At 38.2% G+C, this 18,381-nt stretch overlaps 1 protein-coding gene across 1 annotated transcript in view; it reads left to right on the top strand.

The window, feature by feature from the left end:
• Positions 1-7,513: 7,513 nt before the first annotated feature.
• LOC122815322 (protein mono-ADP-ribosyltransferase PARP12-like) overlaps positions 7,514-18,381 on the top strand; it is a 289,865-nt gene continuing 278,997 nt past the window's right edge. Inside the window, exon 1 of the mRNA XM_044087735.1 lies at positions 7,514-7,613. Coding sequence (XP_043943670.1) covers positions 7,598-7,613 — 16 coding nt within the window. The 5' untranslated portion in view covers positions 7,514-7,597. The remainder of the gene's footprint in view (positions 7,614-18,381) is intronic.

The following is an 18,381-nucleotide window of genomic DNA, read 5'->3' as shown; positions in this document are numbered from 1 at the left end:
CAAGAATCTTAAAGATTACTGTGAATCTAAGAATAACACAGTTAAGACTCCAGGCATGTACAAATGCCAATCCTGTAATTATTGTTCGTACATTCTGGAATCTAACAGATTCAGTGTCAATGATTTACAATTCACACTGAGATGGAGAAATAATTGTAATTCCAGCTTAGTTGTTTACCTTGTGAAATGCCAGTTTTGCCCTGCATTTTATGTAGGTAAAACTGAGAGGAAACTTCGCAACCGAATGTACGAGCATTTATATGCTATAAAGAAGAACAAATTAGAAAATGCTCTGGCCAAGCACATTGTCCAATTCCCTAACCACAGGTTTAAGTTTATTGTCATTGATCAAGTACAGAGAGATGTTAGAGGTGGACCCGATGCTTTAAAACTTGAAGAATTAGAGCTATCCTGGCAAATTATGCTGAATGCTTATAGTTTACCAGGTTTAAACGAAGGCTGTATTATTAGTAGTATTTTAAAATTAAGGAGTTTAAAGCGTTGATTTTGAAATATTTTACTTTTGTAAAAGTTATAGTTTTACATTTTAAGTAGGGTTTAGTGTACTATATAATTAGTAATGAGGGTGGTGTCATTTTTAATGTATTGTGTTAAATACATCCTGATTGGTTACTTGTTTGTATTTAAATGTACCAGTGTGTTTTTTACTCTGTCTGATGAAGTTTGTGTAGTAGCATAAACGAAAAGCGCTTAACATTTAATACGTGTGTGTGTCTCTTCATTCTGCCCTTTGGATTATTTAGTTTGTCGTTTTTGTGCTCAACAACTAGTTTGTCATAATGTCTACTATAACATCTTGTTTTCTTCATGTTATTTGTCTGCTGGATTGCTTCACCAGGAATCCCACTAAAATAGGACCTTTTAGATGGACAAAAATAAAAAAAGAAAGAAGCAAATAAATAAATAAATCAGTGTCCGCACATCTCTAATATTATTTGACATTTTCTTCTAACATTGGTGGGTGCACCACTACCCAAAGAATCACCAATTCTTCCAACAATTCTTGCAGCTCTGGTAAATATGCACTACTTAATATATGTTGCAGTAGTGAACAGCCTACCTTACTAGACTTGCTTTTAGTTCACTGTACCTTTGGACCTCACTTTTCCTGATTTATTTTATTTTAACAAGATTATTCCTGAAAATCGACCCCTGTGGCTCAGTACAGCTCAATTAGTGAATGAATGAATGAATGAATAAGTACATGCAGTTTCCTTCATCTGTGGAACCCATCGGTTCTTTTATGGTCACATTATCAATAGTCTGACCCAAATGTCTGCACTTTTACGTACCAGCTACAGCATATATAAGACCTAGCAAATTAAGAAAGCTGGTGTTGAGAATATATGCATGTACTGATCCAAAAAGAGCACCCAGCTCAAGAAAACGTAGAGAAACCCATTATAAAAGCAGTGTATTAAAACTAACACATTTATACCTTACCATAAGTGTTCATGTCAGTGCTTAATCAAGCTAGAAATTGTTTCTGCACTATAAGTAGAAAGTCGAAGGTCACATTACACATTTAAGCAACAGCATTTTAATAAACCTAGAATAGCTATTGTACTCCTAAAATATAGTAAATATATACTTAAGAACAGTATCAGTGCTTCATTATATAACATTTCATTTTTGAAATAGGCTTAATAGTCAATGAACAATAAACGTATAGGTTCATAGTAGGTTACTAGGCTAATGGCATAAAAGCCCTTACAAGCCTAGCCAATATAATCTGATTTTACCCAATATATGGCCCTTAGGAGCAGGAGGATAGCATGGGTTTGTATCTATGCCTTGAGTCTGTTAAACATTGCCCTGTCCATAAGGGGCACAGGTAAATGATTCACTCTGTAAAATGACATTTTGAATAAGCTTTTAGACATTTTCTCTGTCTTTGTATATAAAGACTACTGAAACATCATAAAGCTATAAAAAACAACCATTAGAACAACTGTGTTGGGGAGAGGTTGGGTGACTGAACCAGTCTCCATATATCTAGAGATTGTTTGGAAACCATCATTAGAGTATGTAAACAGTTACATAAGAGATGCTAATGATTTTTGCTTTTATATCAGCTGTTTGAATGGCCTACACTCCAAAGACATTTTATCTTTACCTTGGGGGATACCTGACATTGACTATTTATTTACAGCTATTACCAAATGATATGAATTTGGAGGCCATGCACCAATATCTGAATAGAGATTGCTAACTTGACAAAAATACTATGTATGACAAAGTTATATTGGCTGTTAAAAATAATATAATTTTATTGGAGAATAAACTGCTGTAGCCTGTGGCTAATATCTATGCTAATATCATATTGTCTTTGTTTTAAGTAATATAAATGAGCTATACAAGAATGTGCCATTTTTTTAATGCTTGTGGATTGCAAACATGTTACTGGGTGGCACTGCTATTAAATGGGCATTATTTCCTGAATACCTAAGGATGCGAGACACAATACTTACAAATATATTATGCATCACAGGCATATTTGTTTCAGTGTTCCCTACAGCTAGATGCTTAGGGTCACTAGGTTAGCAACTGTTGATCTGAAAACAGAAGATGAGTTACAAATAACGACTGATGAGTTTACTACATGGGGCAGAGAGAGGAAGATATTAGACCAGACAAGACAGAGTATTCTATAAGAGAGAAACTATGTCAACAATTGTATTTTTCTGAAAAAGTATTTGGTAAAAATATGACATAAAGCTAAAATGAATAAGTTGCAGTTTCCTTTCACATATAACAGACAATTTTCACAAATCAGAGAAAACATTTATAGAAACCACACTCTTTTACAAAATTCAAAAGATGTTAAGAAATATATACATGATTGTCTTCATATTAGCACATAAGAACTCTAAAAATCCGATATGCTATAAAAAAACTCTTCACAGCCGAACAGTGTGCAAATTGTCAGAAATGAATACCTGACCTTTTTGTAAATATTGTTACTACCATTGTGTGCCAAAGAAGACTTTGTTTGTCCTGCTACAAGAAAAGGCTATGATTTGACACACACACACACACACACACATATATATATATATATATATATATATATATATATATATATATATATACCAACTGCAAAACAATAAATATTATTTACTTGGCTACCTGTAAAGTTTGTTTGAATGTCTATATACAGAAAGTTAATCATTGTCTTAAGGATAGAATATCTGGCCACTATTCTGACATTTATAGGAAAGTCTTGACTAATGCTCTAAATATGTTATGCAAGAAGGATGCACTCAAAGGTTTATATTTAGAGTAATTCAGATACTGTAGCTGAACAAAAAGAGGAGGCATTCTGACTACAGGAACAGAGTTAATGAATATTATTGGATGTACCTCTTAAAGGCATATAGAACCTCTGGTCTAAATAAAGGTTCTAAAACCTGTTTAGAAATGAAATGTGAAGTCAAATGCTAATATTGTTCTTATATTCATTGTTCAGTGACTCAGAAGCTTATTCAGAAGTGAAATATGCTATAATAAAGTACTGACATTGCTTTGAAGCACATATTTGCTACATTCCAGGAATGCAATATTTTAAGCTTATTGAAGTGTTGTTGCTCTAGTGAGTCATAGGTTCATATAGCAATAACCCACACCTGGGTGTGGGTAATGCTGGATTTACCCATGGTTGGTGTGGTTTGGTCATGAGGGCGAAGCCCGAGTGGCCAAACAAAGCCAACCGTGGGTAAATCCAGCATTACCCACACCCAGAAGTGGGTTATTGCTATTATACAATGACATTATTTAAAAAAAAAAATAATTACTTTTCTTAAATAATGGCATTGTATAATGCCTCCTTGCTGCCCTTCCACAGCTGTCTGGTATTCTGTGGCAGTTCTGATGTACTGCGCATGCCTACGCAGTACATCAGAGCTGTGGGCAAAAGCAATGGAGAAAACAAGATCTCCGTTGCTTTTTAAAAACTGTTTCGCTATGTTAAATGAGTTTAACATAGCGAGACAGCTCTAAAAAAAGCAATGGAGAATATCCGTTGCTTTTTTAAAGCTGTCTTGCTGTGTTAAACCCATTTAACATAGCGAGACAGTTTTGAAAAAAGTAACGGAGAAAGCAAGATCTCCGTTGCTTTTTAAAAACTGTTTCGCTATGTTAAATGAGTTTAACATAGCGAGACAGCTTTAAAAAAAGCAATGGAGAATCTCCGTTGCTTTTTTAAAGCTGTCTCGCTATGTTATGAGACAGTGCGAAGCAAAGGAGATCTTGCGTTCTCCGTTACTGTAAAAAAAAAAAAGAGTTATAGTAATGGAAAACATCCGGGCGACCTTTTTCCATTACTATAACTCTGATTTACAACGTGCACACTGACCAATCAGCATGCATGTTTTTGAATATTAATGGGGGGGGTCGTTGTATAATAGGTGTTTAATAGGCTAATGACCACAAGGGCCTTTTTAAGCCTAGCCATGCATCACAAATATCTGAAAAGTTCTGATATCCTTGATAAGTATAAGCAGGCATTGGGGCGATGAACCATTTACAGGTTACCCTTGTCCATTAGATACATAGTTGCCAAACCAGTGCTGATTTTTTTGTTTCCCATCCAATTGTCCAAGTTGCACTTGAATTGGGTTAGTGAGGAACTCTGCTTCACATGGATGGGGACCCTGTTCTATAGACACAGTAGTCTCTGGAATACATGCCTATCTCTGCAGCAGGACCTATTAATATCACAGGCAAGGTTTAAGTATTCAGAACTGGTAATTCTGGTGCTGTTTGTTTTGTGGATATGCAGAAAGTCCATCAGAGTGGGGTCTGACACTGCCCAGTATGCCAGGCATAGATCTCCCCTCAAAATCCTGTAGGAGACAGAATACCAAGGATAGGGCCTTGAGGTGGTCTGCATAGGACATTTTACTTACACACTGTATTCTTTTAGTAAGGAACCTCTATGGACATTCCAATTGTTGGATATGCCTGGTTAGGTATGTACCAAACGGGACATTGTACTCAGTGATAGATCTGATGAATGCCAAATGCAGTGGGACAATGACTTCCTTGGACTTAGATGCCATACCTTTGTTTATAAGTTGTGCAATATAGAATGATTTCCTCACCACAGTAGACACATAATGGTCAAAGGCTAGATTACTACCTATGTGTGTCCCTAGGTCCCTGACTACAGAGTCAGCTCTAACGGGTGTGTTGTCAATATGATAGTCACCACGGATGGAAGACTTCCTAAAGGATACTATTATGCATTTCTTGGCATTTAATTTTAGTCCATGGCTCTGGCACCAGTTAGTTTGTCTGTGTCAGCCCCTCCTGGAGAACATTTGTGTCAGTGTGAGATTCAGTGACAGCTCCTAATTTGCAATCATCTGCAAATTTAATCAGCCAGAGACCACTGACATTGGCCTTGACTTCTGAGAAGTAAATGTGAAAAAGGAGCAGTCCAAAGACTGATCCCTGAGGGACTCCATTTGTGACTGGCCTCTCTGTAGAGGTGGACTCCCCATTTCTAACTTCCTGGGTCCTGTCTGTGAGTCAGTTGGCTATCCACCGGATCTACTTCATATGGTCGACATTTCAGAATGTCGATATTCATACGGCTGAGACCATATGATCGACATTCAAAATATCGACCATACAATAAAAAAAATTTAAAAAAATAAAAAAACTTACCTTCACGCTGCTAGCAGGGAGGTTATGCCCCCCTGCAGCCCCATGGGGGGCTGCAACACCACACCCCCAGAACTTAAATATACCAACTCCGTGATCGCATACAGTGAGGAAGTGGAAATCTTTCCATTCCGCACTGTACGGAGATGCCGGTTCCTCATGGTCGACATTTAGAATGTCGATCATATAGTCTCGGCCATATGAATGTCAACACTTTGAAATGTTGACCATGTGAAGGGAACTCTATCCACCATATACTTGCTGCTTATAATGGGAGAAACAAATAACTGCTTTTTTAAACCTGATGAAGAACTATGGTGTGAAAGCTTGTTGCAAGGCATAATTTTGGTAATTTCATTACTTTTATTATAAAGAGTTTCCCTAAGTATTCTTTGATTTTTTTTGGATTTGCTGCTGTTATTTATATCACCTGGTTCAGGATATTATTGTTATATACTACTTGTACTAAATGTCTATTGATCTTCATCACAGGATTTCACATGTGTTACTTTTATTACTGCTGCCTCAACAGGCAATGACCAGAGCATTCAAACTGCTCTTAATAAGATCAACACATTCAAACTGAATCAGGCTTCCTGGCCTGTATCTTTATTTTCTAAATACTGAAGATGGGGAATTGCTCTTTTGTAAAGAAATGACTGAAATACTATCAGTGTATTACTCTAGCAATCAAACGTAAATAAATAAATTACATAGCTATACTCGAAACCTACCAGCTCGTGAGCCTTCCTATTCTATTCCACACATTAAACTGCACACCTAAAACACTTTCTCCTTGATGTCCAGTGCTTGCCCATCCCTGAATACCCTTATTTTTCCTTTTCAGGTACCCTGGAGTGAGGGTTCTGTTGGGGGCTGGGTGAATGCAGAGGCTGGGAGCTGCCATACTTGGTCAATTACACTAGCTAAGAAGTTGTCCAGTGCAATGACATCAGGACTTCATCAGCATTTGTTATACTAAACCTAAGAAGTCCTGTGGGTCTGTTGTTCTCCACCAGCGGTCATCCAGACATCGGGGTTTTCCCTCCCCCCTCCTATGGGATAGAAGAGCTGGCCATCGGCTCCTTCATCCTAGCCCACCTTCCAGCTCTATCGGCAGCCTAAGTCCATTTCCAATCTTGGGGTTCCAGCAGAGCAGACAGTTGTACTGCCTCTGCACCTTTGGGCCATCTCTAATTAGACCTCATTTAAGAAACCAGATTTATTCTGTTCTTATAAAATGAAGCAGATTACTAAGCTGGAGTAATTACAAAAGTATTATACAAAAAAAAAAAAATAATAAGGTTTGTGCAAGGACTTCCATGTAAGCAGAGATTAGCTGAGCTGCAGTTACTTATAATGGACAGCAGAAGATTTACAGGACATCTAATTAAAACTTTAAATGCCTAAATAGTGAAGACGTAGTTTAGTAGTGATCATGTTTAAATATAACAGCTGTTATACCAGAAACTATCTTTCCCTGACAGAGTGGACAATTTTAATAGCAAGGTTAAACAAAAATGCTTTACAATTAGAGCAACTAGATGGTGGAATAATATTCCATTATTTTGTAAGCGATCTACATTTTTTATTTAAACACGATCCACATAAATGTATGAGAATGAGAGTCTTCCGATCTGAATTGTTAGGATGCAAGCTCCTTGCTGTCTCCCTCATGTGGTCTTAAGCCTGCCCTTTTTTTCTTTTCATGGAAACAAGCATTATGTTTTCGGTTTTAAATGACAAGGGAATGTGCAGTCATAAATACACAGTTCCTCCGGTGTTAGCTGAGGCGTGAACTTGTATATTTTTCAGAAATCACATGATGCCACAATAGAACTAGAAAAGGAAAACTGAAACTTACATTCTTCAGCTGTGTCATCTCAGAACACTGTAGCTTATTTTCAATATGACTTCCAGTGAAGGTAAGCTCTTGCTATACTTTCCTTTTGGTGATTTTCTGTGTGTATTTGTGTGTGCATGTGTGCCCTGTATTATATTTTTAGGAACCTTTTATATGAAATATTAAAAAACAGTAGTAAACAAAACACAGTAGTTAATGTTTCATTTATGTACTATAAAAGATGGTTATGGCCATCTTTACGGTTGAATTTTATTGTTGCTTTTTTACCTTCAACAAATGTTATACAGTGGGGACTTGTACAAATGTTAAACAGTGGGGACTTGTACAAATGTTATACAGTGGGGACTTGCACAAATGTTATACAGTGGGGACTTACACAAATGTTATACAGTGGGGACTTGTACAAATGTTATACAGTGAGGACTTGCACAAATGTTATACAGTGGGGACTTGTACAAATGTTATACAGTGGGGACTTGCACAAATGTTATACAGTGGGGACTTGCACAAATGTTACACAGTGGGGACTTGCACAAATGTTATACAGTGGGGACTTGCGCAAATGTTATACAGTGGGGACTTGGACAAATGTTAAACAGTGGAGACTTGCACAAATGTTATACAGTGGGGACTTGTACAAATGTTATACAGTGGGGACTTGTACAAATATTATACAGTGGGGATTTGCACAAATGTTATACAGTGAGGACTTGCACAAATGTTATACAGTGGGGACTTGCACAAATGTTATACAGTGGGGACTTGTACAAATGTTATACAGTGGGGACTTGCACAAATGTTATACAATGGGGACTTGTACAAATGTTATACAGTGGGGACTTGCACAAATGTTATACAGTGGGGACTTGTACAAATGTTATACAGTGGGGACTTGTACAAATGTTATACAGTGGGGACTTGCACAAATGTTATACAGTGGGGACTTGTACAAATGTTATACAGTGGGGACTTGCACAAATGTTATACAGTGGGGATTTGCACAAATGTTATACAGTGGGGACTTGCACAAATGTTATACAGTGGGGATTTGCACAAATGTTATACAGTGGGGACTTGTACAAATGTTATACAGTGGGGACTTGCACAAATGTTATACAGTGGGGACTTGTACAAATGTTATACAGTGGGGACTTGTACAAATGTTATACAGTGGGGACTTACACAAAAGCTTAAAAAGACTGAATATGTATTATCTGACTCTTTATTCTTATTGTCTGCAATATTCATCTGGGTAAACAGGAAACTGAAAATATGAATTGAATACAAAAGCATAAATGCAGAATCCAGAGACATGTCTTCTCATTTAAGCTAAGGGCCATTTATCTAACCAGTCTGGCCACCTTCTCACATACTAGTTAAGATGAATATTCTGTTGATATAACCAGTAAGCTGTTTTTATTAATCTTGCTATAATCATCTTCTTCTTGAAGTGTACACTGATAAATCTGTGATTTCTTCAGGAATCTGTCCGATGCACTGGCAACCCTCTCTGTGGAAATATATTTCTTACAACATTCATTATTCCTGAAACTCGTCCTTTTTCTTCTTTTAGCTGCTCTTGTAAGTGGTGCTTCCTTCTTCAGTTCTCTGATTCTTTTGATGTATTTTTCTGATTTTGTCATCTCCTCCCCTCCTTTATATCTTTCTGTGAGTGCATATGTTCCGTAAGTGCATTATGTTCTATTCATTGTAATCCATACATCTTGTTCTGTGGTAGGTGCACCATTACAACAAGCTTGTGTGGGCAGCTCTACTTTTTCAATGCCCTGTAAGAGATTTGGTGTCTGTAACTGTATACATTATTTCAGCATGAGTCATATCAGCTGTATGTGTAGAGAAATAATAACTACATGCCTTCTACAGCTAATATCTCTCAAAATACATTCACTATATCACTTCAGTGTGTCCAATATATACTATTTGTCAGCTGAAAAAAAAAGCTTGTGTGGGCCATTCTTAAATTTGTTGGATACCAAAGAAATCTAGATTTTGAGCTCAGTCAAGACCTCAAGATCTCTCACAAATACTGGGGAAATTTTGTGGGAAAATAGCACAGTGAAACCAGTCAAGGTTTGTAAATTGTGGGCATCCTGCAAAAATGTTACTCCAGTGTTTACCATTTTGTTGCTCAATGGTCTCAGTACCCAGCTTCCACATGCTTAAAGTTAATGTCAGTATTCCCTAGAGGACAGAAGTCACTCCCTTCTAATTTTTTCAAGGCCTATATATTCCATGATTTTCAATATTACTATTCATGTCTTGATCCAATGCATAATAAAATGACATTATAAGATCATAATCCGCTACACACAAATGCTCAGTAATATATTTCCTGGCACCTAACAGACCCCAGTCGTGTACTCATCTCCTTCTCCAAACTGAACTGTGATACTCTGTGCAACTGTACCTTTGCTAAAACATCTCACAAAGGAACATCAGTTTCCTGGGATGACCTAAAATAGGGCTAAATCCTGTGATGCAGCAACCAGTAGTGGGAACACAAGTGTACAGCTGTAGTTTTTATTTCTGCAAGCTTTGTATATTCTTTTAAACATACCTTCTTTAGGTTTACTTTTACTCAGCATCTTCAAATTGTTGTATTTGTAAAGTTTGCATTTCCTCAACCTGTAAGCTCATTTCTCCCCACGTCTATCTCTACTAATGCTCAGTACCATCACTACCAATTTGATAGAGCTAATTTTCAAAGTAGATCCACCTAGATATTCTCAATTAAATTGCTTGAAGGCCATGAGCTGAATCTTAAACAGATCCCTTTATGGTTGTGCCCTCAGTTAAGGCCTATAGTCAAGGGGTCTGCACTGTACTAAGCAAGGTAAGAGAATTTGTTCATTTTTATAAAAGATAGCTATCTGCTTCACCTTGTTACTATCTCAGCCAGTCCTGAAGTGCTTACCCACACCCCCCCAACTGGACTGGTAGTCCCAAAGACTCCCCAGGCACTGATTGTTTCTGGTAGTTCAACCAAAGGGTGTAATCAGCAAAGACAGAGGGCTGATACTAATAGTCTGAATATATCACTCCCACTAGCCCTATTCCCATCAGTGTTAATCATTTCTTCCATTGAAAGAACCAAGCTACACAGGGTAGGGAAAGTGCCAATGCCTTTGTTGAAATTGCAGATTCATTATATTACTTAAGCAATGTTACTTAATTGAAGGTACAGGTGGTGATGGTATCTTAGGTAGATAAGTCTAGTGGATTCTAAGGAATATATGCTATGTCAGTGGCATAGCGATGAATTGATGGCTGAAATTCATTACATTTCATTATGCTGTCTCTAAGCAGAAGCTTTCTGTATTGTCTAAATTATTTAAATAAGGCTAGTGGATTTTGAGGAATATATGCATGTTAGCAATATCAGTATATTGAAATGATGCTAGAAATGCACTACATTTCACTGCTGTGTCTCTGAACAGAAGCGTGCTGTGTTATCTAAGCAAATGAATTACAAAACCTTCACTGCTGTAAAATCTAATATAGTTCATGTATGTTGCAAACATATGTAAAATGAGATGCATATATGCTGAGCTACTCAATAACTGGATCTGCCTCCTGGTGACTGGAATGTTTAAACTGTTCTTAAACTGTAGTTTTGTAAATATGCAGAACCTGTATGCTGTTGGAAGTACATTACTATAGCTAACCAAAAGTAAGTGTTACACTCACAGTGGTGTAGCAGTCTGGCACACAACAAAACTAAGCATTATTATACTAATCTGTTGGCATTACAAAGCTACATACAACCAGGCAGTGTTGCAAATCAACTGTTGACTTGGCAGTCCTGCTACCATACTGAGATTTACATTGCAACCTCGTGCACCTCAAACCACTAAAGAGATTACATTCATCATGTCTAAATAATACCCTAAAAGTGATACCCCCAACAAAGTATGCAAAATCTCAGAAACAGAATAATTGTGTGCTAATGGCTAGTGCATAAACGTCATATTTTTCCATGCATGCATGTTTAAAATTGGTGCCATTTCCCTGATGAGCTAATAGTAGCTCATTCTGCTGGATCTCTGTATTGTGATCCCTTGTCTGAGTGTTATTGGCTTGGCTAATGCTGTTCGTACCAATTCATTCAGGGTTTATGCACTTTATAAACCTAACTTCTGTTAGTTAACCATCATATTCAGGGTCTCTTGATTTTATTAAATGTATTTAAAGACTGATTTTTAATTGATGTTACAAGGCTAGTTTCAAATTGATTTTAAAATTATGTTACACATTGCAATCATTCCTGTGTTCGAAACAATCCTGAAAATGGTTTTACATAGACTTGTTTTTTGCTTGCCCTTTGCAAACACACAGCTGCCTTACACATATTACAAAAGAGTAAACGAAGGTTTAAAAACAACTAGAATGGTGCCTAATACGCTGTTATTTTTGTTCCCTTCCTTATGTATGTTATAGGAATCTGTGCTCTTGCTAAACAGTCTTATACATGAGCCCTGGTTTCCCATGACCTTCGAAAATAGGGTTAAACCCTGCAGAGCAGCAACCAATAGTGGCAACACGAGTAGAGAGATGCAGTTTTCTTTCTGTAAGCTTTGTATATTCTTCTAAGAATCCTGTCTTTGTGTTTAATCAGCATCTTGAAATTATTGTACTTGTAAAATGTGTACTCCCTCACCCTGTACACTAGTTTATCCATGCTACTGTCTCTGAAAATGCACAATAGTATTACTAACCATTTAATAAAGCATGTTTTCAACGTAGATACAACAATCCTCCCAACTAAAATAATTTGAAGGCTCAAGCTGAACCTAAGCAGCTCTTTTTGTGGTGAACCCTCAGCTAAGGCTACTACTATTAATTTATAGGCAGAGCTCTGTGCTGTACTATCAAGGTATGGGAATCTGTTAGTTTTTACAAAAGTTACCTACCTGCTTCACTTTAATATAGTATGTCAGCCAGTCCTGAAGTACTTAACCACCCCCCAACTGGATCAGTAGGGCCAGGAATTTCCCAGTGCTGATTGCTTCTGGTAGACTAATCAGGGCTTGTTATCCCCACTCTTCACAATACCACCATTCCCACCTGTCTCCAATAACCTCAAATTTGTGCAAAGATCTAACCAGTCATAGCATAAAACACAGCAAGCAAATCCAAAGCTGTACTATAAAAAATCTCCACCAATCCAATAATCAGCTGGTACAAATCAGTGTCTAGCCACCTCTACCCAAAAAATCACTCCATGTTCATATAACTGAATAACAGCTGTGTAACCGTTATGGTTGGTATAATGGTTAAGATGTCTACCTCAGAGACACCAGGTACAGAGTTTGGTTCTCACCTTTGAGTAAAACTGGCTAGGTTTAAAATGGCCCCAAATAACAGCAAGCCTAGGACTTACCTATAAACAATCTCCTCACAGTTTCACATCTCTCATTCCTAATACTAAACTATTAGCACTCCAAGTAAATCAAATATAACTGTAAAAACAAGTAATAATTACATAAAAAGTTCATCCTAAACCCCACTCCCACTTTTCTGTGCACTACTTAATTATGTAATGCTCAGCACTCATACCTCCATTGCTATTACTCCTGTCCTAGGCAACCACATGCACAATTTCTAAAACACTCAATGTCCCCTCAAGCTCTACACCAAGCTACTCACCAAAATTTAGATGGTACTATAACCACCCTATTTACCCATCCATATGCAGCCTCGACTATTTACTTCTCAAAAAGATCCACGTCCTCATTCACGTCCTCACAGAAGACAAAGAAAAACAAAATATAACTACAAACTAAACAAGATCCTATATAGTAATCAGCAAATATCATGCCTCCTATCTTATGGAAATATTCTTTCAAATTACAATCCACCAACTTAAAAACAGAAGGAAACAAACCAGCAAACACATATAGTAACTCTCTACCCAATCAAATCAACTAATAAAATCACAGAGGCCTAACCATTTACAACTGGAATGTAAGAAATCTGTACTAAAACAACTTAACTTCCTGCCTGGACATAAATATGTAAGCAAAGTGTACTAATACTTAACAAAGACTTGACTTAAGCCACACATAAAATATACTTCTGGGTTAGAACCTACTTAGAAGGGATTGTGAAAACAAAAGGGCTGGGGGTAGCAGTACTTCAGCAAAATATCTTGTATATTTCCATAGCTTCCCAGATAACACTTAAATTTGATCCAGCAGAGATCCACATCTGTAAGTTTAAAATTAACTCTTTCAAAATTATATGCCTCATAGCAGCCTGCTGTCCCCCTAGTAAGGAAAATCCCAGACTCATAGGGCATATTTTCTTTTGGGCAACTAACACCATTAAATGCAAACTCCTATTATTAGGTGACCTCTATGTTAAATGGCCTTCCCAAGGACCCACATCTCACCAACCACCATTGCCTAACACAAGTCATCAAAACCCCCACCAAACTTGACAAACATACTAGAAAAGAAAACCTGTTAGACTGTATACTCGGTTCCCATCCATCAAAAATCACAAAAGCTGACATTCTCACAAAATTTCTTAGTGATCATCATCCTGTCATCATTAGAAACTTCCATAAAATAACCAAAAACACATACATGAATAGTACAAGAAACCTCAATAACTTCAGCAAAGACGTATTCATTGAACCCGTAAAAGATGTAAGTAGTCTACACTCCTAAACCTTCTTCTAGATGAAAGTGAAATATATTTCATCTCTATTTTCCTGAACCTACTAAATCAACATTTACACCCATTCGGTGATGTATGATCTCCATAGTTAAATATGCTTGCTGTATTTCTGATTTTGTTAAACTAAGCAGCACATTCAACCCTGAATTCTCATTCGGCCAATACAAAAAGAAAGACTTTGGAAATACTAACTACTGAAGTCCTATAAACACTCCAGAGGGACCACTGACCAACTGCAGCTAAAAGTCCATACTACATACCGGGACTTTTTATCCTCCCATTCATTGCAACCCACTCAACCCTAAATTCTCGTTCGATCAAAACAAAAAGAAAGTCTGTGGAAATACTAACTACTGAAGTCTTATCAACACTCCAGAGGGGACCACTAACCAATTACGTCCGAGAGTCCATACTGCATACCGTGACTTTTTATCCTCCCATTCATTGTATGTACAAATGGACTTATATACATTGACTTTTTGTCTGTTTTATTTATTTTTCCTTGCGTTAATTATACAGCACCTTGTACATCACCACTGCTCAAGGTTAACCCCCTTTTCTCTCTTGCCTTTAGCATCTGATCTCCCTCCCATACTAACATCCCTGGTCACGTATCTATATTTTTAAGATAGAATAGACATTTCTTCAATTATACTATTCATGACTGCCATTCCTCAGTTCAGTCTAGTGCCTTACTGTCCTGGTACCTGTAAACTATCTCTCTTCTTTATTTCCTACCTACCCTACTCCTTTGCATTAAACCATAATGGCTTTCTTGCATTTAACAGACTTCTCTGCTATTTTCTGTGTTACAGTACTCTCACATATCCCTAACATTCTCCTGTACCAGTTCCGCTGTGGCAACCCTTAACCGGGAAAAGATGAAAGACAAACAACAACAACAACAACATCATATCTCATAATAGCTTTTCACCTTATCCCCTATGTCCTTTATCCATATAATAATCTCTCTACTTTGCCCCCCTCACCCTATTTCTCTGTCTCTTATCTCAAATAACATCATTACACATAACTGTCACTCCTCAAAAAATCACATACATAACTGCTATACATTCCTCATCTCTACCTTGCTACCTAGCTACTCAGATATATTCCCCAGCCTGTATGCGCACAACATACTTCTACATACCAAACTAAAACTACTTCCCCTCCAAAAAAGCCTCTACAACAATATATATATCCCTAGCTACTCAAAAATTCACCTCCTATCCTTTGCTTACCTTTACAAGCAATCTAACATATCCCTATGTAGAGATATCTACCCAAATCCAACCCTTTGAGTGCCAACTTCCCTAACTTATATAAATCACTAAATTTCACAGCAATCAATCTCCAAAGTATCAGAAACAAAATACCAGAACTCCATGCTTGGTTATCTCTTAATAAACCAGACATATTAGTATATCAACCAAGTTGGCCCTCTTAGAACAAAAGTGACACCTATTGAGAAAATGTCAGCATATTTTGATTAACTTCATAGGTTCATAGGTTCATACTAGGCTATCTGCCCTAGGGCATTTATAAGCCTAGCCCAGAGTTTTGTGACTTTCGCCACCCCTTTAGTTTGAAGGATACTATGCCCATTATTTAGCTGTGCCTCTGTCAAGCAGTGACACTGAGGTGATCCCTGGGGTATACCTGCGATCTCCCATCCATTGGTCAAGATTTCTCTTGAACAAAGCCAGCGATGTGCTCTGCCTCACATGTACCGGGATTTTGTTCCACAGCATAGGGAGTCTCTGGGTGATGAATCTGTCCCTCCAGCACGTCCTATTTATGACCGTGTCAAGGTTCAAGTCTCGTGCTCTTGTAGATCGGATGGATTTAGGTTTTTTGAGGTGAAGCATGTTCATTAATTCCGGGTTGGACATGGCCTTGTATGTCAGGCACAGGTCACCTCTGAGCATGTGGCGACTGAGTAGAGCTGGAGCTCCTTCAGTCGGGCAGCATAGGACATATTTTTGAGACCCTTTATCCTTTTGGTGAGGAACTTTTGGGGCCTTTCCAATTGCTGCAGGTGTCGGGTCAGATACATTCCAAATGGGGCGTTATACTCAATCATCGGTCTGATGAGTGATGAGTACAGGGGAATGATGACCTCCCTTGACCTAGATGTGAATCCCTTCATGATCAGGTGGGCAATGTAGAAGGTCTTCCTAACTACTTTGGCAACGTGGGTGTCAAATGAAAGGTTACTGTCAACCTGGGTCCCCAGATCCCTGATAACCTCTTCTGTGCTTAGTGGATTGCCACCTATATGGTAGCTGGGGGTAACCTTGTTTTTCCCGAAGGGTATGACTATGCATTTTTTAGCGTTTAACTTTAGGCCATGGCTTTGGCACCAGTTATCCATTTCTATGAGACCCTTCTGAAGGATATCTGTGTCTGATGTGTTTTCAACTATGGTGCCCAGTTTGCAGTCATTTGCAAACTTTGTCAGCCATAATCCTCCTGTGCTTGCCTGTACTTCTGAAAAGTAGATGCCGAACAAGAGTGGGCCCAGGACCGAGCCCTGTGGGACACCGCTTGTGACAGGTTTGGAATCAGACATGGCGCCAGCAACTCTGACCCTGTGGGTTCTGTCACTTAGCCAGTTTGCAACCCATCTTGTGACATATGGGTTTACATTTAAGCTGGTGAGTTTTTCTATGATGCCCGAGTGGGGTATTGTGTCGAATGCCTTTGCCAGGTCAAGGTAGGCTGTGTGGACTGCCTTGCCCTCATCAATGGCCTTGGTGACTGTTTTGAAAAAGTCAACCAAGTTTAAGAGGCATGATCTGCCCTTGACAAAGCCAAATTGGGTTTGATCCAATGTCTGCAGGTCCCCTATGTCTTTATTTATGAGTTCCATTATCATCCTCTCCATAGCTTTGCAGACCAGGCTTGTCAAGCTGATGGGACAGTAGTTTCCAGGGTCGGTGGAGGCACCGCCTTTATGTAGTGGGACCACAGTTGCCGTACGCCACTCCTTGGGTACGTATCCTGAGGTGAGGCTAAGATTAAGCAGCTGCCCTAATTGCGGGTTTAATTCCTCAATGAGTTCGTGGAGCACACAGCCCGGGACACCATCAGGTCCCATGGATGCTGTGTTTTTCACCTTGGAGAGAGCTGTTCTCACCTGAGCATTTGAGATGTTTGGGAGGCTACAATCCTCTGGTATAGATATTTCTCCTTTTGGGGAGGGGGAGGGGGGGATTTGCACTGAACCTGTCAGCCAGTATGTTGGCAATGTCTGTAGGTTCAGTGATCTTTACATCATTTTGAACTAGTTCTGAGCATATCTGGGAGTTTCCTCCCAGGTTTCTAACATAACTAAAAAAGGCCTTGTGATTGTCTTTTGAGTCCTTGGTGATTTTTCTTTCAAAATTTGCCTTGGAGGAAACATAAGAACTAAAGTTAAATATTTTAAAGTCAGCTGAATTGTTCAAGATGATGTCACACAATGTTGGTTCAGCAAGAATGTCATTATCCAAAATTACTGTCTCCACCCCTTCCTCCATGAGCCGTTGCCCTGCCATTCTCCAGGTGATTGGTGCATCTGTAGGGCTTGATTGTACCACTGTTTCCTCTGACTTTACTGCTTCCCTTTTAGGCGTTCTGACCATGTCATAAAAAAACAGAGTCCAAAGGGGGCTCAGAAAAGGCTGGGTGCTGATGCTATAGCTAAGAGGGCCAACTTGGTTGATACACTAATGACTCTTAGCTTTTATATTAGGAAACTGAATTTTAAGTTATTATTTGATGGCAATGAAGGTGCTGAGTCTGGGTTGAGATTATCAAGTGTTTACAACCCGCCCTTGCACCCTGCCTTTTTGTTATTTAAAAGAATCTGTGACTTGGATATGACATGCTTGTGTAATCAAGCTTATGGATTTAAACATGCAAGTGGTTCTAATATTTCTGATGCTGATCTTCAACTGTTAAACCAGATGAATGTGAATAATGTACATGTACATAGAAAAAATGCATGCCTTACTGTTTGAGGACACATATGAGCAGGTCTCAAGAAGGGAAATGAATCTTGCATTTGTCAGGATTAATACAATGTTGCATGATATGCTTATGCAAGAATAAATATCTGCAGATGAATACAAATTTCTACATCT

This window comes from Protopterus annectens, chromosome 11.part0, assembly GCF_019279795.1.
Source record: "Protopterus annectens isolate FY-2018-M chromosome 11.part0, PAN1.0, whole genome shotgun sequence".
In the NCBI taxonomy this organism is placed as follows: domain Eukaryota; kingdom Metazoa; phylum Chordata; order Ceratodontiformes; family Protopteridae; genus Protopterus; species Protopterus annectens.
Note: the sequence above shows the minus strand (reverse complement) of the source record. Positions and strands in the feature narration are given on the sequence as shown.